The sequence below is a fragment of the Sebastes umbrosus genome, chromosome 23 (genome assembly GCF_015220745.1).
Source record: "Sebastes umbrosus isolate fSebUmb1 chromosome 23, fSebUmb1.pri, whole genome shotgun sequence".
Classification (NCBI taxonomy): domain Eukaryota; kingdom Metazoa; phylum Chordata; class Actinopteri; order Perciformes; family Sebastidae; genus Sebastes; species Sebastes umbrosus.
The window spans coordinates 9,019,466-9,042,305 of record NC_051291.1 but is presented as its reverse complement, the minus strand read 5'-3'; the positions used below and the strand labels follow the sequence as shown (position 1 = coordinate 9,042,305).

Sequence of the window (22,840 nt, the reverse complement as noted above, 5' to 3'; positions counted from 1 at the left end):
TGTGTGTGTGTGTGTGTGTGTGTGTGTGTGTGTGTGTGTGTGTGTGTGTGTGTGTGTGTGTGTGGCTATATTCTCTCTCTCTTTCTCTTTGGTGGAAATGTGACTGTTTTTCTTCTTCTGCAGAACAAAGACGACAGTGTGACCGGTCAGCCCACGACTTTTGTTTTTCAGCTGCACACAAACACAGACTGATGATGATGAAGGTGATGATGATGAAGGAGTACAGTGCGACTCAGCTGACCAGAACCACAGATTGGGGGTTTTGATAGGGAAAGTTTTAATATATTAAGGGTTAACTGCAGCTTCATCCTACAGACACAGATTAGTTGGACTATGTTGTGTGTCTATAGTGTCCCAGTCCTCTTACTGAGCTGGATAAAAGACTGAGTGTGTTCCTCTGTAAAACAACACTGCCTTCATCTCCTTCATGGTGTGAGAGTGTGTGTGTGTGTGTATGTGTGTGTGTGTGTGTGTGTGTTTTGGTCTGCAAAACAACTCGCCGTTCATCTCTGCAGCCATTTACAAAGCTCCCCTTCAGAGCTGCAGCCAGCGCCTCTCTCTCTCTCTCTCCCTCTCTCTCTCCCTGTGTGTGTGAATGGGTCAGAAAGGGAGGAAGATGAGGCCGAGAAGGAGGATGTAGAAGATATCATCACATTTCTAACATTTTTCTAGGTTTACACTATGGAAGACGGAACCTGACAAAATCAGAAATAAATGAAAAAATAAATAAATGACTCAATAAATAAATAAATATGTAATTTAATGCAGAAACATAATATTAAAAATAAATGTAGCAATTAGTTATTTGATAAAATGTGACACAAATTGATATTTCTGTTTTAATTACGTCTTTATTTATTTATCTTGTATTTATTCCCTTATTTGTTTACGCTTCTGTTTAATTTTCCCTTTTCTTTATTTATGTATTCATTTTTATTAATGTTTAAATTTTGTTATTTATTTTTGAATTTATTCATTTATTTTGTATTTATTATTTATTTTGTATTTATTTTATAATTACTTTTAAATATTAATCTTATTTTTTAAGTGTTATATTATCTTATAATGTGTGTATAATTCCCTTTTCTTTATTTATGTATTTATTTTTATTAATCTTTAAATTTGCTTATTTATTTTTGCATTTATTTATTTATTTATTTTGTATTTATTATTTATTTGTATTTATTTTATAATTATTTTTAAGTATTTATCTTATTTTTAAGTGTTATATTATTTTAAATGTGTGTATAATTCAGTTTTCTTTATTCATATATTCATTTTTATAAATATCTAATTAATTAATTAATCTTTGCATTTATTCATTTATAAACAGAAATGTGCCTGAATAATTTTAATAACATACACAACTAAATAATCTGGAAGCTACCGCCCTCTAGTGGTAACCTTCGGATGCTGCAACAACATTCATCTTTCTTTAGTGATGGACAGATGAAGATTTATGAAACTTTGGGGCTTCAAACAGTGACATCTGGTGGCTTGCAGCACTTATAACACCTCTCTGATTCTAATGGTTTTAGTCTCATTAAATAAAAGTTCAACAAGCCTGTGTGCTATTGTTAAATCTGTAACATTTTTGTTCAGAAGTGGTGCATTAAATGTAGATGTTATTGTGCAATATGTTACAGTAAAATTCATTGTCCAAAAAGCCAATATATAAAATAGTTTTGCTGAAACATTAATGTACTTTAATGGTGTGTCCACTGTGGGCTCATGCGTTTTAACTTTATGGTTGATATTTATGTTTAATTTCATATGAGTCGCAATGTGATGTGATGGGAGAATGATATTCATTAAATTAGATCAAATCATTTTATGGCATTATTACTTGGTATCAGGAAATGTTCTCATACTCCTTATATCATTATATCTTTCTTGTGTATATTGACACATCTCTTGCTGATTCCAGTATATTTTAGACTAACTATATTTTGATTTGATCCTCTGCACTATATTCACTTTTTTAATATTCCTGTATCACAGCTGTTACTCTGCACTACATTCAGTTTTAACAGTTTTCTTCATCTCCTTGTATTTCTATATCTGGTATATATTTTTTTTGTACTTTGTACTTTGCACTACTAACTTTTTACTGCCTTTTTACTAACATGTTTTGCACTATGGAACTGTGATGCTGGAAACTTGAATTTCCCCTTGGGATCAATAAAGTTACTATCTATCTATCTATCTATCTATCTATCTATCTATCTAATACATATATAAATAAATGATTTCATATTTCCCCACCATACATTTTTTATTCTTGGTAGTTTGGATGGACTGAGTATGTAATTGGTGTTGCACAGAAAGCCTACTTTTTCCTTTAAATTTCTTGTAAAACTAACAAAATTGTACATTAACCAACCCTAAAATGATCTATGTATAAATCCAGCAAGAAAACAAACCTGAAACTTTTTTTTTTTTTTTTTTAAATTAATTACTTTTAATGCAACAAAATAAAGCATAATAATACTATGATTTATTATTTCAACACCCCTAATTTTATACCTGGCATGTAGACTTTCAAATAAATAAATAAAGACATTTTTATATCCATGTTTTCTGGTGTAAAGTGGCTATTTATTTCACATTAAAAGCATCTCTGAGCACAAGAGTTCTAGACTCAAGAAGATGCTGCAGAGATGCTTTTAATGTGAAATAACGCTTTAATCTTCTAGCCAATCAGCAGCGTTTCATCATCACAGCGCAGACCAATCAGAGAGCAGTGTGGTGCTGATGACGCTGAGACAGCGCGAGAGAGCGGCGGTTTGGTTTAACTGCTCAGTCAGTCAGTCAGTTGGACGTTAACGGGACAACGGGACGACCGGTGAAGTTCAGACCGAACGTCACAAAGTCACCGTCATGGCTCGTACCGGCTCCTGTGGCTCCGGTACCCTCCTCTCCCACCGGAACATCAAGCTGGACTCGTTCCTGAAGCGCAACACGGAGCGGACCGTGTACGAACAGATCCGAGCCTACGAGCCGTGCGTGGTGATATCAGAGACCGTTAATAAAGTGTACATGCACGTTGTCATGAGCGACGAGTGCGTGTACATCACCGAGTACCCGCCGCGCACGCTCACCGAAGCCTGTAGCTTCAGGCGCGTGCGTGACATCGAGTTGGTGAGTTGGTGACCAAATCCCATTATACTTTTTATATTTTTAGTTAAAGCTCATTGAACTACTGTGACTGTAGCTGAAACTAATCAATTATTAGATTAGTGGGGTGAAGGAGAAATAATCGGCTGTAGGACTGTGTGACTAAGATTCATTTAACTCTCCTTTAATCTTGATTGAAAGTTAATAATTTGATGTAATCACTGTCAAACAACAGTCAAAATTGTCGTTTTAAAAAGTCCAGAAAAAGGGAAAAAATATATTGTTTAAAAAAAAAAAAATCCATATTAGTAGCAGGTAATATACCAAAATACTGCACAAGTAACCTAGAAGTCCTGCCTTTCACAATTCCAATTCAATTCAAAATTTTACTTCAGTAAAAGTACAATAAAAAATAATAATAATTTGATCTAAACACTGTCAAAAACTGTAAAAAATGTCCTTTAAAAAGTCCAGACCTCAAGGGGACATGGCACATTTTAGAATAATGTCCATTATACCAATATATACAATATTATTATCATTGTATTATAATAATTGATGAATTAATGTGTACATCACTTTAATGTTGCAGCTAAATCATTATAATCATCAATCAATTATAATTAAAAAATAATAATAATAATTTGATCCAAACACTGTCAAAAACAGTCAAAATTGTCCTTTAAAAAGTCCAGAAAAAAGGGAAAAAACTCAATAAATATATTGTTTAAAAAAAAAAAAAATCAATATTAGTAGCAGGTAATATACCAAAATACTGCACAAGTACTGATTTAGTACTTATTTTTCTGTTTGTTAGCTTACTTTACCTTTTTTATTTTACTTATCTTATCTTATTTACACATTTTACTAAATGTATCTTACTTAATTGTTATTCTATTAGGCACTGGTGCTAGAAATAGTACTTTTTTATTTTATACACTTGTATTTTATACACTTGAACTTGTTGTAATTTTGTTGTATTTTGGAACAATCTCTGGCACAAGAATTTCTTTCGGGATTAATAAAGTTCTATCTTATCTTATCTTATTCACAATTCCAATTCAATTCAAAATTTTACTTCAGTAAAAGTACAAAAGTATTAGCATCAAAATATACTAATATTATACTGTACTACAAAAAGGTACTTCAGAATGGCCCATTGTAGAACAATGTCCATTATACCAATATTATACCAATATGTATACTGTGTTATAATCACTGATGAATTAATGTGCACATCACTTTAATGTTGCAGCTAAATAATAATTATAATTTAAAAAAAAAATAAAATAAAACATTCTCAACACAAGATCCACTTATTTGATGTTTTCCAAAGCTTTCAACCACATCTCTTGGCTTTCCTCATAAAGATGAAGTTGCTCAGTTGTCATGGAGATAGCAAGTAGGACCTTTAGTTGAGATTTTTTTTTTTGAAAAACTGCCATTTTTCTAGGTTTACATTATGGAGGACGGAACCTGCAAAAATAAGAAATAAATGAAAAATAAATAAATGACTCAATAAATATTTGTATTATTTTTTTAAATTAATACATTTATTTTTGTTTTTATTCATTTATAAATTAATAAACCCTTTAAAAAGGATTTATGGGATTAATCAATTATCTAAATAGTTTTTTCTTTTTCTTTTTTACCATCAACTAATCAATAAATTTTCAGCAGCTAGCTTGATTATTGATTAATCATTTAAGATATTTTCAAGCAAAAATGGTAAACATTCTCTAATTCCAGCAACAAATAAATAAATGACTCCATAAAATAAATTTAGCAGATAAACAGTTTTTTGGTCTTATTTGATAGTAAACTGAATATTTTTAGATTTTTGGGGAAAATAATAATTTTTGGGGGAGTTTGGAAATTGCCATTTTCAATATTTTTTTGACATTTTGTAGACGAGTAATGAAGAAAATAATCAGATTAATCAACAATTAGTTGCAGCTCTAACTGTGATTAAAGCAAATTAAATTACCTGACTGTATGTTAACTAACAGCTTCCTGTAGTTTGATCCCAGCTAAACTCTTCAGATTACAGATGACTCACCTTGATTTACAGGTTTCACTTCACACCTTTTCTACTGGCTGAATTAATTTATATTTATTACATTTGTAAGGAACATTACACTTGTAATAATTATCTCTTATTATCATCAGATAATTATTTTTTTTGCTTCAAACCATCCTGTTTCAGGGGCCTGATAGGTTGGTAATCCAGCCTTGGTTCCAGCCTTCACCTGTGTTGGTACATGTTTAAATAAAATATAAAGCCAGCCAGATTAATTTATAATCACCTGGGACTACAGCTAATATTATTAATTAACGGAAATTATTAATAATATATTAACACTATGATATACAGTGTGTGTGATTAGGGCTTCGACTAATGACTATTTTAAATGTTAATTAACCTTTTATTTATTTATTTATTTATTTTCAGTCAATTAATAGTTTTAAGGCTGTACAAACCATTGTCTCCATTACCGATTTATCTGCCATTTTTTTTTTGTTTGATTAATTGTTTAATTGTCAAATGATCATGAACATTGCCGATCCCAGAGCCCAAGGTGATGTCTTTTAAAAAAAAAAAAAAAATTACATTTATTAATTAAATAAGAAATAAATCTTTAATAATAATAAGTAATTTTCTAATTACCTCTTTTGTTAGACAATATGAAAAATATAAAACAGAGGAAATCCGGAAATTTACTTCAACAATTAGCCTAGTTTCATCTCTACTTACAATCATCTGGGACTGCAACTGTTAATAATAAATTGATTTATTTATGTATTCATTATTCAGTCAATAAAGAGTTTTAACAAATTCCAAACATAGGGGTTTACAATAACAGTACAGTAACTTCCCAAGTTTCTCAGCAGCTAAAACATTGTAAATGACATTTTGATAATTCTTTTTCTATTCTTTTGTCTGTTAATAAATACCTAAATTGACAGGAAGGTTAAATATCTGACAGCTTGTTCAGGTGATGAGGCTTTAAAACACCTGTAATTTCTCAGGATTTTATGAGTCTTTGCTCTCATTTCTCAATTAATTAAATATATTAAAACATGGTTGAAGAACAAGGAATCAGTTGTATATCTCTGTGACACATAGCACAAATATAAACGCTTCCTGTCCCATAAAGACATTAACTAATCAGGAAACCGTTATCCTGAGATTAAACTGAATGACCCAGTCTAGACTACCGAGGGCTCAGAATAGATTCATTCAAGCTTAATGCTACGTAATGTAAACTCTATATAACATGCTGAGTCTCCATGTAGCAGAATACGCTTCTGATTACCACCTTATGTCACGTAGGTCAGAGGTCAAAGGTTTAAATTCTTCGTCACAGAGTTAATCCTGTCTGCTTTAAACTGTCAGATTATTGCCTGTGTTGAACTGTGTTGAACTGTGTTGAACTGTGATGAACTCACTGACTTCGAGACTAAAACCCCTCTTCAAGCACCTCTGGCGTTGTCCACTTCAGTTCTCTCAAACTCTATCAAAATGATAAGGAGAGAGAGTCAGTAATTTTCTCCTGTAATGATTTTTTCTTTATCATTACACCTATTAAAGATGCAACCAATGAGTATTTTATTAATCTGTTGAGAGACTATGACTATGAAAACCTCAGGCATAGTAGTTTTTGTGTGACAGCCACCCTCATTGTCATAAGAGGAGAAAGAAATACAGAAAAAAATAAATAAAAGAGGAAATAGATAAATGTATAAACACATAATTTAAAAAAAATAGAGGGAAGTATTAAAACTATCTAAATAATTACTGTAGAAAATAAAAAAACTAAATACATAAAAGGAAGATGTACAGTCGACTGAACATCTTGAACACAGATCTTTAGCTCCGTTTCATCTCTTCAGGTCAATGACCTACCAGATTTCCTCCATGGGAAGGACCGGGAACTCTGCCAGCACATACGAATCACCTACATCACTGACAAGCCTGCTGCGAGGAGCCGTGATTGGCTGAGGAGAGAGAGGAGGGTGGGACTTCCTCCTGCAGCCTCGTCGTCTCGCAGACCCAGCCACTGCCCAACAATAACACACACCGTAGAAGGTAAACGCTGTTTTAAAATGTCAAATTACCAAAAGGATCGGCATACTTTTGATCCGTTTACAACAAAGTTGCTGCCATATTTATGCCTAGATGTCGTTATGTTGTTATGTTGAGACACTAATCGATCCAAACTCCATTCAGAAAACAAGCATTTTAAAAGTTGTTTGCTTGTCGTCCCGCGGACAGACGGACAAAGCATAAATTCAGACTTTTTACAAATCCGCATCATTATGTAGTTATTTTGTCATCTTTTTGATCTGTTTATTGCAAATAAATCACAGTGCAATCTGTTTTGTTTTTTTATATGTAAGCAGAGACAGTGGTAAAATATGAGTTACTTCTACTCTGGGTATTTTATTTTGTGAAAATCTGTAACAAACAGTGAAGGTCATGTGTTCTTTATTTGTTGGTTTATTTCCCCTTTAAGTGTAACTTCAACCCTCCTGTGTCTTTTATTTCCCCGACAGGATATCCTGGACAGAGGTGAGCATTACAGATACACACACACACACACACACACACAGACACACACACACTCTCTGGTTTATCAGGTGATACCCATGTATGGAACCTGAGACTGGCTCTGGTTGCTTTTACTTTTTAACTGTCTGAGTCTGAAAAGAAGCATAATTCCTTCTTAAATCGAATGCTTCTACTGAACTCTACTTTGAAACAAATGCTAAATTAGAGCTTTTTTCCATCAGTCACTGCTATTATTCACAACTAAAGGAAATATTTGACACTTCGGACTTACAGCTGCCCTACATGGTGTAACTTTATGTGTCTAATGTTGTTTTCGTTCCGTGCTGTACAGATCCTGTCTGGGAGTCACGGAGACAGACAAACTCTCTGAGCTATAAAATCTTTACAGCCGTTTTTGTGTGCAGGGCTACAAGAGAGAAGGAGGGTTAAACTTTAGGAGCTTAAATACCTGTATATACTGTATATATGAGTGTTTGTGTATATGTGTGGTGATGGTGAGAAGGTAGAGTCCTCACGGAGAGGCCAAAACATTTCACATAAAGTTAAATTTCATCTTCCGGTTTCGGTTTGGAAACAACTAAATAATGCGTTAAGTGAAAGCTGCTTCACTCTACCTGGCTTTGTAATAATCCTCCTCCGTGTCTCAGGTAGCTCATGACTTATTTAATAAAGAGGGACATGTTTCGCCTCAGTTTACCTGCAGAACATTGTCATTGTTCACTGGGGAATTTAAAGAAGTACCATGATCGACAACCACAATTATATTTTTCTGTCTTTTGACTGAGATCCAAATATATTTATTTGTTCCAGAAATGGACTTAAAGTATATGAACAACAAAGAATACATTTTACATTTAGTGCTGCAACTAACGATTATTTTCATTATCGATTAATTTGCAGATTATTATTTTTTAATATTAGAAAAAAGCCAAAAATGTGCATCGCAAGTTACTAGAGCCCTCATCTTAAAATTGATTATTTTATCCAACCTAAGATATTCAATTTCATATCTTATGTGAAGAAGTAAACTGAAAATCTTCACATTTAAGAAGCTGAACCTGCAAATGTATGATATTACATTTATTTATTCTTAAATTATTCAATTAATTCAGAATCCGGTTTTATACAATGAATTTGCTTTGGTGTATTCTTTCATAACATAAACATAATAAGAGAAAATTAAATAGAAATTAAATGCAAGTATTGCAAAAATCAAGAAACATAAATATAGAATAGAATTAATATAAATATGACAAAAATACTATAAAAATAAGTACAATACATCTGAATTATGAGAGAGCTGTGCAGTTTTTAGAAGTGGTAGTTTTTGTGTATTGTTTCAGCTTTTCATCTAATTATGATGTGAGAATTATTTGTATCATTTACCTTCATCTGACTTTTTACCTGAATATTCATTATTCTCTAATTAATTGTTCTGGTTTCTTTACTTCCTGTTTTTTGTTTGGTCATGTCTGTAATTCCTCTGTGTCGTGTGTTTGTGCGTCAGTCAGGAAACAGTTTGTGGACTGTGGAGAGACGAGAGGAAGTGCAATCAGATTTTACTGTCACTGAACGCCGACTTGTTGCCTGGTTACAACAAATGCCACACTGCTTTAAAGCTGATGTGTGTGATGTGTAAACGCTGTCTCATGCTTATCTGTCCTTCTGCTGGAGTGTAGTTCACCTCTGGGAGGTCATTAAACAAACACACACACACACACACTCAAAGAAGTAATGATGGATCTTTGGGGACATGAATGCAGTTTACAGCCGTTGAATCATTATTGAAATTACTGAGCAGCTTTCTGCTTCACTGTCAGCAACACTAGAAGACACACATGGCTGTAATGCTCAATACACATCAGAAAAATAACTGTTGGATGGATTCAAAATAGAGAAACAGCTTTACTAAAGTGAGATGGAATAAATAATCCCATGATTACGACTTGGCGTTCACGTCATCAGACAACTCAAGACGGTTGTATGATTGCAGAGTTGGTCGTGTGAGGGTTAAAACGTTCTGTGCATGGTCTCTTTAGGACCCCCTGTACCCTCCTAAAAAAGACAAAAACGGCTCTATTGTTGGTCTCGTAGGGTTAAGGTGACACCAAAATGGAACAGAGCCATCTTTATTGTTATAAGTAACACGTTTCCTGCTATTACAAGTCAAAATGTCTGCTGTGCTAAAAACTAGCTTTTATCAAGTAAAAGTTAATCTCATCCATCTCTTTTTGTTTTCCGTCCTGTTCATCAGGATCCCCGGTGAAAGGGGGACCCAACCCAAACGTCCTTCCACACGTTCTGCCTCCTGTCCAGACCCGGAGACTCTGGGCCTCCTCAGGGTCCCACACCCTCCCACCCAGCCTCCCTCCACAGAGCCCTCCCCCACCGGCTCCCCCACCGCTCCTCTGTCACCCTCAGATCACAGGCTGAACGTCCCTGACACTGGACAGGTACAAACTGTCTTACACCTCCTAATAGCCTCTTTTTCTGCATGTGGTATAAATCATTTGGGGATGCAACATCACAACCCATTGTGTATTCAAGGTCCCGAGGGGAATCGGTTCAGTTCTGTCTCGCCTGTTGAGAAGAGACGATGAGAGCAGCGGAGAGGAGAGGGAGGCTGAGCTGCATCTTTACGCCGTATCACACACGTCCAGACTTTACCTCCATCTACAGAGCTTGTGGAACAGCTTCATTATCGTGAGTGATGATGGAGACACACATGAAGAATAAGTCCTGTGATTTAATGCTGAGGGTTGGCCTGTATGGTATGGAGGACGTAACCTGCCAAAATAAAAATAAATGAATAAATAGATAAATAAAAATATGCCATTGGATATAGCGAGAATAATATTAAAAATAAATGTAGAAATGACCCCATGATGACACAGTTGAGTGACAGCCCCCTCATTTGCATAATGAGACAGAAATACATAAAGAAATGTATAAAGAAAAAAATACATAAATAAGTTTGGGGAAATAAATAAGGGGTGAAATGCAAAAGGAAAATTGTGCAGAAATAAATAAATGCAGAAATACATAAATTAATACTCACTTTTAAAATGAATATAAATGAATGCAAAAATAAACAAATTAATATTCACATTTAAAAATAAATATAAATGAATGCAAAAATAGATAAATAAAAATAAATGCAAAAATAAATAGATACAGAAATTTATAAAAATAAATAGATAAATAAAGAAATGGAAAATTAAAGAGTATGAATTAGAAGAGTAAATAAATAAAATCAGCGGTGTTTCCCTTTTAAGGTCTAACAAAGATTGTGTGTGTGTGTGTGTGTGTGTGTGTGTGTGTGTGTGTGTGTGTGTGTGTGTGTGTGTGTGTGTGTGTGTGTGTGTGTGTGTATGTGTGTGTGTTCAGAGGTCCACTCTGTTGTTGGACCCGCTCTACAGAAGGAAGTGCTCGTCTGGCTCCTCTCCTGGAAGGCGACTTCCTGCCATCAGGTAACAAAACTCTGATGTAACAGTACAGGACTGTAACAGGCAGAATCATTACTTATGACCTGCTCTGTGTGTGTTTGCGTGCAGCTGGGAGAGGACAGCTCACCTGTTTGGTCAGCTGAGCTCTGAGCTCCTGCAGGAGGGGATCAGCGTGGAGAGTCTCTACATGCTGCTGCAAGAGCTGAGGACTGCTGCTCACCGCAACGTCGCACTACGACGTCTCTTCTGGAGGGTGAGACATTCAGATACATGTTGGTACTTGTGAGGATTCTCCTTGACATCAATCATTCCCTAACCATAACCATCATAACTACATGTCTGACCTGAATCCAGGGAACCCTTTTCAAGTCAAACATAATTCATGCCCTCGTACACTGATTTCATTTTCATCAACCAATAACAATAAAAGGGAAAACTAGTAACAAAACATGTTGATTGAAATGACATATAGCATCCTATTTTATAAGCTCATCATATGTTTTTTATGTAAAGTCTTTATCAGTAAAGGCCGTTACACACCGCCAGCATTTTCTTCGTGCGATCATTCAATCATAAATGAGCCTTAGAACAAGAGCAATAAAAAAGGCAATAAATATAGAATTTATTTTGTGTGATTAATTCGCACATCAATATATTTTTCCAAACTGTTGTTTATGTCATGAATGCTTTCACACAGAACGTCAAAGGTGAATTGTCTGAGCTTTCGCACCGCGAATAAAGACATCAATTAATTAAGTTGCTTGGAACTGGTTGAGTTGCGCCTATATTTATGAAACAACAACACAGAGGCTCCATATCCATATCCTTATCCACTCCTTCTGTTATTTTATTGCCTTTCACAATAAAAGCCCTTGACATATTATATTTGCAGGTGAGTATTTTGTTTATTCGTCACGCCCCCGGTCTGTAAAAGCCTTAAAGTAACTAGTAAATACTTTCACATAAATGTCGTGGAGTAAAAATTGCCTCTCGGATGTAGTAGAGTAGAATAGAGAGTAGCTGAAAATGGAGGTAAAGTACCTCAGTGCAGTACTTTTGTAAATGTACATTTTTACTAGTGCCAGTAACTGTGAACCAAACAAAATGTCCTCACAAAGACACACTCTCATACAGACCAAAGCCAGATTTGACTTGAGTAAAGTTTTATATGTTTGTGAGGACCTTCTCTCTTGTGTTTCAGTCCAGTGAGGTGTGCGTCTTCCTAGTTCAGACTCTGGAGGAATCTCTGCACGGATGTAAGAGCCTCAGTAGAGTCTACACAGCAGATCAACTACTGTAAGCTTCAGTGTGTGTGTGTGTGTGTGTGTGTGTGTGTGTGTGTGTGTGTGTGAGAGAGAGATCTAACACCCTTAATACCAATTAAGGAAATCGCCCTTTGAGGTTATAAAGTACTTTGTTTTGACACAACATACTTGTGGCTGTTTAAGAAGGAGGACGGCTTTGAGTGTGTGTTCATAATGTTTCATCCTCAAGTTAGTGTTAGTATTATATATTAGTATTATTATATAGTATTTGACTCTAACACCCGCTCAACGCTTCTGTTCAGACTGAGCACTCTGACCGTGCAGACGCTCGCCGTCATGTTCAGAGAAACGGAGGGCGAACCAGCCAGACTCAACCTACTCTCTGCCAAGAAGTAAACATCCCACCTGTCCTCCGTCTATTTGAATACTTAAATATCTTTTTAAAACTTTCTGCTTCTATACAATAATTGTTTTTATCTCTCCCTGCAGAGGTGACCTGGCCTCCAGAATGCTGCTTGCCTTGATATGTGATGCAGAGCTACAAACACGGAACCAAAGAACTCTGGCTGACTGTGAGGTGAGCTGCTCTCTACTCACATTAATATGATTATTCATTTGATCTGTTTTTAATGCTACAGCTAACCTTCTCTGTCAACTTCAGGCCTTACTAGCTGAGTATCTGGACGCTGCCTGCTCGCTGCTCTTCGAGCTGCTGCTTTTAGGCCACGAGGTGAGTTATCTACATTAAACCTCTCCCTTTACTTTGATTGTTTGAGCATTAACACTGCTAATATTAAACCCTCATCTATACAATCCTTAACTATCGCAGCTCTTCTAGTGCTGGGTTTTTAAATACACACAGTTATACGCACAAGAAAGTCGTTTTAACTATGCCTCAGCCTGTGACTTCACACTTTATTGAAACGTTTCTGTGTTTTAGGCAAGCAGATGTTCCTCTGCCGACAACTTCCTGTCTGTTGGCTGGATCCTCGGAGTCCTGCAGCCTCATCCTCGCCTGGTAGTTTATATATTTTGTATCTATTTACCCAGATTCCCTACTACTTTATTTACTACCACGGTAAAAACTACTCTTCCTGGGTTCCGTACAAAAACACTACATCACAAATTAAAAACAAATATGTAATTACAGTCCAAAGCAAAAAAGTGAAAATGACAATAACACTTTAAAGCTGAAAGAGCTGGTCTGCATTTTAAACCGGTAATAAAAGTGTGTTGTTGAGTTGTTAGAGCTGGTCTCCTCGTCTCTCTGCAGTTGTCCTTCATTGGGTACCAGGCCCAGCAGGTGGTGCTGGTGTTGTCAGACCTGCAGGAGTCCTTTCTGAGTCCAGTTCAGTCTGTGCTGCTATTCCAGCGCTGTCGCCTCCTGCTGGCCTGCCTGCAGTACAACAGCCATCTGGCACAGCACCTCCGCTCCCACTTCAGAGAGGAGTTCAGGTTTGTGCTCTTTTCTGCTCAAGATTCAGGATGGTTATGAATAAAGGATGATTTCACAATGAAAAGGAAAGTTTGCCAATGATGAAACCCATACCAGCGCAGTGTTAGTAACTATTTTATCTACAAATTTTCCTTGATATGCTTGCTAGAACATTTTGTAGGTGAAGTTATACAAGAAATAGTATTGTTTTTATTATTATTATTATTATTATTATTGTTGTCATGATTATTTTACGGTTTTTCAATTTTTATTATATATTTTTTGAATGAATAGTGTTAACGTTAATTGATTCGTGAAATTAATTGATTAGTGAAACACTTTTTTTTTAATAACGGTAAATAAAAAATAAATAACGGAAGTCAAAAAGTCAAAAAGCTCAAGTCCAAGTGAAGTCACGAGTCACTGGTGTTGTCAGAGTCAAGTTACAAGTCTTTTTTTATTTTGTGAAGTCGAATTTAAAGCCATCAAATTTGTGACTCGAGTCAAAGTCATGTGACACCTCTGCTTTGTATACTACTGGGTAGATTAGTGGTATAGTAGCATCATATATGATTTTTTTATGTAAAAAGCAGCCAGTAAATAGAAGTGTGAAATAAATGTAATGCAGTAAAAAGTACAATATTTGCCTTTTAGATATAGTGGAGTAGAAGGATAAAATGGAAATACTCAAATATGGTATGTCAAAATTGTACATACGGATAGATGTTTGTTTCTTCCCTCCAGGTACTCTGTGAAGCTGTCATGTGCTGAGGAGAAGCTGCCGCCTCACTACCCGATCAGCCAACCAACTCTACGACTGGTCGAGCAGATCCTGACTCTTATTCTTCACTGATGATCATCGCACATGTGCACTTACACCTGGAAACAGTGCTGTGACAGTGTGTGCCTTTACCAACGTCTGAGTGAGTTTATGCTTTGAGCTGAATATACTTTTTGAGTTTCACCACTGCCACGAATGAACAGAAATAACGGCACTACTTTCTGTGTATTTGTTTTGTCAATAAATGTTCCTATAATGCTGTATAGCAGAAATCTTTTCCAGGTTTTATGAGTGTTAGCAGTGCTTCGAGCTAAATGCTAACATGTTGAGCAGGTATAGTATTTACCATGTTCACCATCTTAGTTTAGCTTGCTAACATCTGCTAATTAGCACTCAACACAAAACACTCCACTAGTATGATAATTTTTCCCTTCATGTTTGGATTCTGCCTTTGTGTATATTTGAACATGTAGATGTTTAACCTGTAAATGTCAGCAAACACTCTAAATAAAGGTAATTTCAAGGTGAAGTTGTCCCAAAAACGCAGAAAAGTTAGAAGAACCTGGCTCTCCTTTTGCGGCAACACATTGCGACGTCATCCGGCACGGCACCACGGTAGCCAAGGCCAATCAGATACAAGCAAGGGCACATTCATGGTAGATTACTTCTGTGTACCGGGCGGTTGTCTCAACGATAGAGAAAAGATTACGTCTAACAAGGGTCAGACTGCCTTGAATGGTGCTCTAGGAGCAGATTGGGGGTTTCTGGCACAGCTTCACCTACTTCCAAGGTGCAGGGAGAAGGGAAAATGTCGGAAGATGTCAAAACTCCAGCAACGTTTGTAGTATATAGAACAACTGGGCCTAAAGTTGTTTTATATAAAAGTGTTGCTGGAGTTTTGACCTCTTCTAAGTGGTGCTGCTCTGTGGTGCCAGGAAATGACGTGAACTGTACATGCTGTTCTTTCAGGATTACTCTGTGATGAACTCTCATGCAAAACCCTGCCAACGACAGTGATGACAACAGTTAATCATTGTTGATGGCTGAATTAAAGCTAGGGTTGGTAATCTTCTTCTACAACCTTTTTTTTTGTTAATACAGTATTTATTGAAATTCTCATTATATCCCGACAGCAATCAATAAATCAAATGCTCTGACAAAAAAAGAATGAAAAAAAAATCGTTATCTGTGGCTGTCGCAGGACTGTAATAAACCCATTCGGGCTGAATGAAATGATTGGACAGCCTACCTACCTACCCACCCGCCTCCCTGCCTGCGTGTACTCTGCCTTTGCACTCATTGAGACATCGACGGAGTCTTCAACAAGCTGCTAACTTGACAGCGGTGAGTACTAACAATAGCCATGTTTGTTGTTTACATTCATTCACCATATAATCCACACCAAAAGAACAACATATTCTGTGCACTTTAATTCATCAGAAGAAAGACACAACTCTGTGAGGAACCAATGAACACCAGGTAGTGTTAAATGTATTTAGAAAAATTTAACATAACATAATCTGTGACTTAATTTATTATATTTATATATATATACAAAACAAATGTGTGTGTATATATATATTCTTATATTATATATTTTAATTTATTTATATTTCAGAATTTTACTTGAGTAAAAGTACAAAAGTATTTGCATCAAAATATTCTTAAATACCATATACTGTATATGCATATATATACTCACTTTATATACTGCTGGGTAGTTTATGAAAATACACTATCTTATGTTTCTGGATTAATACTACTGCTGCATTAATGTGTATGTTGCATTTTTACTGCTGTAGATATTTAAGGTATTTGAATCTTGAATCTTTATACTACTTTATACTACTACTATTGGGTAGATTAATCTACAAGGAAAGATTATGGAAAGCACTCCAATTAGACTAAGACTCTGTGGCTGGAAGGGTTGTGGCTCCCCCTGTTGGGATGTATTTGTTGTGCTGGTTGCGATCACCTAACCCCATATTCCCATGAAGATCCATATCTTGAACGAGACAGTTATTTCTATTATTTGTCAGTTGTTTCCTTTATTAACAAGTTTACATATTACAGAAGTTTCATTTTGAAATGTCTGGACAATCTGTTCGTTGATTTGTGTGATCCATGCTGCAGTTGACATAATGCATATGTGTGAATGAATGAATATTTTATTTTCATGTCTGGTGATTTACATGATCCATCCCTCATGGAATTATTATTATAAACCAAACATTACTGCATGTTAACCTACCATCATCTAATCCCCATCATCACAATACATGAATAACGCTCCCAAAAGAACAACATATTCTGTGCACTTCAATTCATCAGATGAAAGGCACACGGTCATCATAGTGAGTATCCAATGAACATGGCAGTGAAATGTGGCAGTGTTAATGTAGTGAACATGACCTCGTAACACAACACTATGATTTAAAACTTAAAAATTAGTAGAATCGTCCTCTGCATTTAACCCATCCGATCTGCGCCGGTGTAATCATTCACATCTTGTCTGTGGGAGTTGGGCTGGAGTACAGATGCTGCTGCAGAAAAGCCAAGATCTTATTCCAGGAGTCTTCCTGAGCGTCTGAATGGGGTTTGGTTTGTCCTCCCCACAGCACTATCACTGAAACACACAATGTTGTGTTTGAGAGAAGATTCTGCCACACAGTGAGTCTTGAATGATGAGTGAAGTTTTTGTGAATGGCACTTGAATATCAGACATTTGGGCCTACATAAAATATCTGCCAATAGCTTATATCGTTATCCGTTTTAAAAAAAATCTCAAATTTTATTAGTGATTGAGCTCTAGTTAATTTGTCCAAGAGATCCTGTGGAACCGGTTATACAGTATGTTGAAATATAGGAGAATTTTATAGGGACTGAGTAAAATATCTGGTTCTCTGATAGAAGGAGGGGAATAAATGCAACAAAGACAAAGCCTGAGCAGAACTCACCCTTCTCTTTGCTATTATTTATAAAGTTAGTAACTCTGAAGTTGAGGTGAGTAGGGCGGCTCAATCAGATGTCCAGCATCCGGGTATTCAAGTCTTGTCAGCAGGTGCTCCTTCCCTGCTGCACGCATCATCTGGGCCATCTGAAGGTCAAAGATCAAATCAAAACGGCACAAAACAAAGTTTTTTTGTGGACTGCCTAGATTAGAAAACATGTGATTCAACAAGCCCTTCCTTACTTTTCTCAATTAATAGTTTATTCACTTGGGCCAACAAGGCAAAAGTGAGCATGGCTCACATACCCCCGCTCACTGCTTGACCCCTACTAAAGTAGGGCCAAAGGTTTTGCCATTTTGGAACTAATGGAATTAATGGGCATTAACTAATTAACTAATGGGCAACCAGGACTTCTAACCCCCAAAAGGCACAACTAGACCACACTGTCAACCATCATACCAAATTTGAAGTTCCTAAGTTAAATATTTTCCGAGTTCTGCTCCGGAAACAAAAGTGTGACACGCGAATGGACGGATGGACGGACGGATGGAAGCGCTATATACCCCCAACTACGTTGTCACAGGGGTATAATAAAAGGTCAAAAATGCCATCACAGTTTCTTAAACCCCAAGATGCTGTCTTTAAATTGCTTGTTTTTCTCAAAACAACAGTGCAAATGGGGATCATAGATTATGCTCTACTTCACCATGGATGTATTAAGAAAACTGGACACAGCGGTGGAGGCGGGGCCCTGTTCATACCTATGAGAGTTGCTCAGTGGCGCATGATGCCAAAATGGCGATATTTCGCATCCATTAGACCCATGGAGCCGACGCAGTAGCGTCCGCTCGGTCAGTCAGAGATGGAAGTTGTAGTACCGCCGTGTGGCCACTACGAAAATTGGCATCAATGACTTGCGCTCTTCCTAGGGGCTTGTACTTCACTTCTTCTGCACAAATATCCTGGTTTGACTGTTCTTGCATCTACTTCATTGTCAGGTGTATTTTGTGTTTGCGTATGCTCACATCCTCAGCAGCCTCCACTGTGGGCATGTTCTGATCATCCTGGCCGTTCACCAACAACATTGGACAGTTTATTCTCCCCACCTCGAAGACAATGGAACGTAGTGGAACATAGATTGAAAATACCCTCCCATCCAGTCACATCACTAGTTTCATAACTCTGAAACAGCTGAGCCAATCACAGTGAAGCATGATAACGAGGACTCAACAAATTAAGACATCATCTTGAAGAAATGATATTGTTGTCTGGTGCAAAGTGGAACAACATCAACACAAATCTGTAATAGATAAGATAGCCATGAAAATAGGGCGCCATGTCAGATATTTTCATTACACGTAAACTTGAAACTATTGTCTGTATGAGACTTTAATGAAAGGCTGATGTACTTACGTTTACTTTCAGAGAGGGATCATCAGGAATCGGTAGACCCATACCTCGCCATATCTCATGGTTGTTCTCATCCACACGTAACTTGTGAGCATTCCTGCCATCACGGATAATTCACCATGACATCAGTCCAACTGTGAAACTTTGTGGAATGTGTTTATGTTACTGACAGAATAACAGAATACCCACGATTGCAACCATTGATTGAGTCCTCTGAGGGTCTCCCCACGTGGATAAATGTGGTTGCCGCTAACACAAACACAACAACGAGGCTGGAACAAAACACAAGGATGCACCCTAAGACATTGGACCTCCATCTGGTTCTCCACTGTATGCTATCAGGGCCCAAAGTTCTGCAGGTTTTCAATATCGAACCTAGAAAACTTTCAGCCCTTCGTGGCACATGGTTTAACAGCCACATATTCAAAACTAAAGAAAAAGCAACTCTAACATATTTAGCATTTCTTACTTGCCTTGACAACGCTGCTCTCTGCAGCCAACAAGATGGTCACAACCGAGTCGAGGGAAAGACCAAAAAGTCCAACTTTGTCTGGGATCACTTGAGGATGGTCCTTGACAATATTAAACGCTGTCTGCGCAGAAGTAGATAACAGGAAATTAAGAAGAAAAAAAAAACATTGTTTTCAGCCGCGACAGCGACACTGGTGTTGTTTTCACCTTGTGCTGTCTGTCTGTGAATCATCATGACAAAATGTGGTCCTGGAGACACAGACTGTAGTAGGAACTACCACAGAGGAGGTTTTTGAGTACTTTGCCAGGTGTTTATATGTCTGTGTGTCTGTGGACAGATATTATCACAGTGATAGCGTCACAAATGTGCAAGATGCAGTCACGAAACTAGGTGTGTAGTTGGAAGATGGCTGTGTTCAAAGCAAGGGGGGGGCGAAAGGACCATTGGCCCCCCCTACTTTACGCCCGTTGTTGAATTTGGCTTGGCAAGATGGTCTCTTCTGCGATAGGATGACACCAACCATGATGCAAAATCGGGCTAGTAGGAAGCCAAATCCCCACCTCTTACCCCCTACTTCCGGCAACCTTGCTCGCACTATTAGTATATTATCAAGCAACACAAACCTCAAAATAGTTGAGCCCGATGTCTGCTGACTTCAGCTTTCCGTGGACGAGATACTCCAGCGCCAAAGAAGCATAACCATGAGACGCCAGCAAGGCTGAACGATACTCTAACAGCCCTCCGTCGCCTCCCCACATATCCAACAGGCTGGGGAAGGGTCCTGGACCTGAGGCACGGAGAAACAGATTATGAACTTTAAAGACCAACAAAAGGAAGATGAGCAGAGGAAATACGTTTTTCAGGTGATGCAGGTGTACCTGGAGGTATAAACAGGGTCCCTCGCACTCCTTTCTCTTTGATTTCGATCCTCTGGACACCTGGACCCATGTACCATCTCTCTGTGAGCGACGAGGCCAGAGGAGCCTGCTCCCTGAAGCCCTCCACTACATGTCCACTGTAGACCGAGATGTTGACCAGCAGGGGGCTACAGATGTTCATCTTTCTCAACCTGACAGGTTAAGAGATTTGTGTTATGCTGGTGGTGGCTAATGTAGCCTGGAGCCTCTAGCCTAGTCTGCAGCTTCACAGAACTTACCTGAGACCTTTGCGGCTGCCCGGGACGGGGCGCATACTCCACAACAAACCCATGGCTTCTTTTCCCGTGTACGTTCCCCCAAAACTCAAATCCTCTGCAACTACAAAAGCATTAAAATGTCAACAAAACAAAATATACAAAATATCGAACAAACAAATCAGCTGTAAAGTGAAGCACAGACATCTGAGGTGTTTAGCATGAGGCCACTTGTCCTCACTGCACACCGTCGATTTCAGGCATCAACACACTGTAAAATTTGAAAATCAGTTTGAGGAGATAAAAGAGGAAGAGAAACCACGAGACACTGTTCCTCTGTGATCACTGATGTAGTGTCCATAGGCCTCCCAGTAGTCCTTGTCCTCAGAGTGGTGGAGGGAGTGGAGTGTTACTGGAGATCCTGGAGGCAGATTCTCCACCACCACCTTGAACTTCTCATCGACCAGAGCTCGAGAGGGGGCAACGGAGAGAATCGGAGGGACGGTGTGGGACATGGTGGATGATCGTCTGTAGAGAAATGCAAACTCATGTGCACGAGTTACGTTTTATCTGTGACAAGGAGGAGAAACGCCCTCAGTTCAACCATTCAAGGTAAATGTCTAACCTTAACCATTCGAGATAATGCCTAAACTTTACTATTCAAGATTAGTCAGTGGTGGATTTCTTTTCCTCAAGACTATCTTTTATTGAATTTTAATCAAGTGAAGAAAGAATACACAGGAGAGGGTGTTTAATTTACAATCTGAGTAGCGGATCTTTTTAATGTTTAGACAGAACAAGGTGTTCCTCAGCCACTGATTATGATGGGCGGAAGTAAATCAGTATTGGGATTTGGAACCACTAAATTTAACTACCAAACAATATAAAGTAGTTTAAATCAGCTTCACATTGACTACTGCCTTAAAATAGCAGTTACATGTTAATACAGTAATAATATACCTTTATAACACTGACATTACTATTAGGCTATTATTATGCATTATGCACAGTGAGTATTTTTACTTCAGATACTTTTGTTTCCAATACTTCTGTACTTGCAGGACCTTTAAAGTAGTTCACTGCTTTCACTTCACTTATCTTGATTGTGGAGTTTTCAGTCAAAGTGTACTGGTACCAACCTGAGGCAGGTATGATGACCAGATGTAAAGCTCACTCACCTCATCAGACTCATCTGTGGCAGGCGAAGACACACTTTTATAAACTTTTAACTAATTTAAAGTAACTTGTGTTGCATTTTATCTCAGGGAGGAGACATCAACTGTTAGCACTTGCTAGCTGAACCTAAAGTATCTCAATCCAAGTTATCTTGACACTGCTTAAATAAATACCCGATTAATAATTACAAAAGTCAAACAAAACCTTGACCAAAGTCTAACCAAAATAGCCTAGTGATGATCAGAGATGTTGTGTTCACGTTGGGTTCACGTCCTCTATCTAAAATATACATGTCATCTCTCTACGCCAACATTTAGAGATGCTGATGTAAAAAACAACAACGCAGAAACGTTAAGAAAAGATCTTCTTCAACGTTAAAGTCAGATTCAAAAACTTTAAACATAAAGCAAGTCGGTTTCTAGAAGCTATAAACTACTTTCAGTTTGGGTCTCATGAACACAATGCAGTGATTTAAAGCCACACTGTTGTGTTTAGGTAACACAGGAAACTACAGAGTCGAGGTCGAGCGAGTTCAAGAGGGGACCTGAGCAGCCACATAAATAAATAAAAGCCCATTAGTTGTACATAAATCCTATAAACCGACCAGGCTCAGTTATACTTTATGTCATGTTAAAACGTATTTAGAAAATCATAATCTGTGATTTCAAAACTTAGTTATTTCTATTATTTGTTAGTTGTTTCCCTTATTAACAGGTTTTACACAAGTTTCATTTTGAAATATCTGGACAATTTGTTGGTTGATCTGTGTGATCAATGCTGCAATTGACAAAATATACAGCATATGTGTGAATGAATGAATATTTTATTTTGGTGTCTGGTCATTTACATCATCCACCCCTCATGGAATTATTATTATCATAAACCAAATATTACTGCATGTTAACCCACCATCATCTAACAGTACAATACATGAATATCAACCACACATGAATATAAACATCCCACAAATAACGCTCCCAAAAGAATAACATATTCTGTACACTTCAATTGATCAGAAGAAAGGCACACGGTCAACACAGTGAGGAACCAATGAACATGAGGTAGTGTTAACATAGTGAACA

At 37.1% G+C, this 22,840-nt stretch overlaps 2 protein-coding genes across 3 annotated transcripts; one reads left to right on the top strand and one right to left on the bottom strand.

Annotated features, from left to right (window-relative positions):
* The first annotated feature begins 2,828 nt into the window (after positions 1 to 2,828).
* c23h12orf56 (chromosome 23 C12orf56 homolog) lies at positions 2,829 to 15,717 on the top strand. Of its 2 annotated transcripts, none has more exons than XM_037760609.1 (14): positions 2,829 to 3,141; positions 7,012 to 7,207; positions 7,675 to 7,690; positions 9,945 to 10,143; positions 10,238 to 10,393; positions 11,078 to 11,160; positions 11,245 to 11,389; positions 12,338 to 12,432; positions 12,704 to 12,793; positions 12,891 to 12,978; positions 13,063 to 13,131; positions 13,342 to 13,419; positions 13,675 to 13,856; positions 14,581 to 15,717. In XM_037760609.1, exons 1-14 carry the CDS (start codon positions 2,881 to 2,883, stop codon positions 14,687 to 14,689), a joined length of 1,767 nt encoding a protein of 588 aa, XP_037616537.1. In that variant the 5' UTR covers positions 2,829 to 2,880; the 3' UTR covers positions 14,690 to 15,717. The 2 variants fall into 2 exon arrangements, with proteins under 2 accessions (XP_037616537.1, XP_037616536.1); XM_037760608.1 differs by having other exon boundaries at positions 2,881 to 3,141; positions 13,057 to 13,131.
* A 922-nt stretch (positions 15,718 to 16,639) lies between these two features.
* Positions 16,640 to 22,307, bottom strand: LOC119482763 (peroxisomal succinyl-coenzyme A thioesterase-like). The gene is given in 12 exon segments (XM_037760615.1): positions 16,640 to 17,243; positions 17,575 to 17,617; positions 17,619 to 17,714; positions 18,594 to 18,674; positions 18,982 to 19,075; positions 19,168 to 19,250; positions 19,452 to 19,571; positions 20,074 to 20,237; positions 20,329 to 20,519; positions 20,607 to 20,706; positions 20,905 to 21,110; positions 21,761 to 22,307. Coding segments are annotated over 12 exon segments (1,317 nt in total). The 5' UTR covers positions 21,775 to 22,307; the 3' UTR covers positions 16,640 to 17,118.
* Between the last annotated feature and the right edge of the window lie 533 nt (positions 22,308 to 22,840).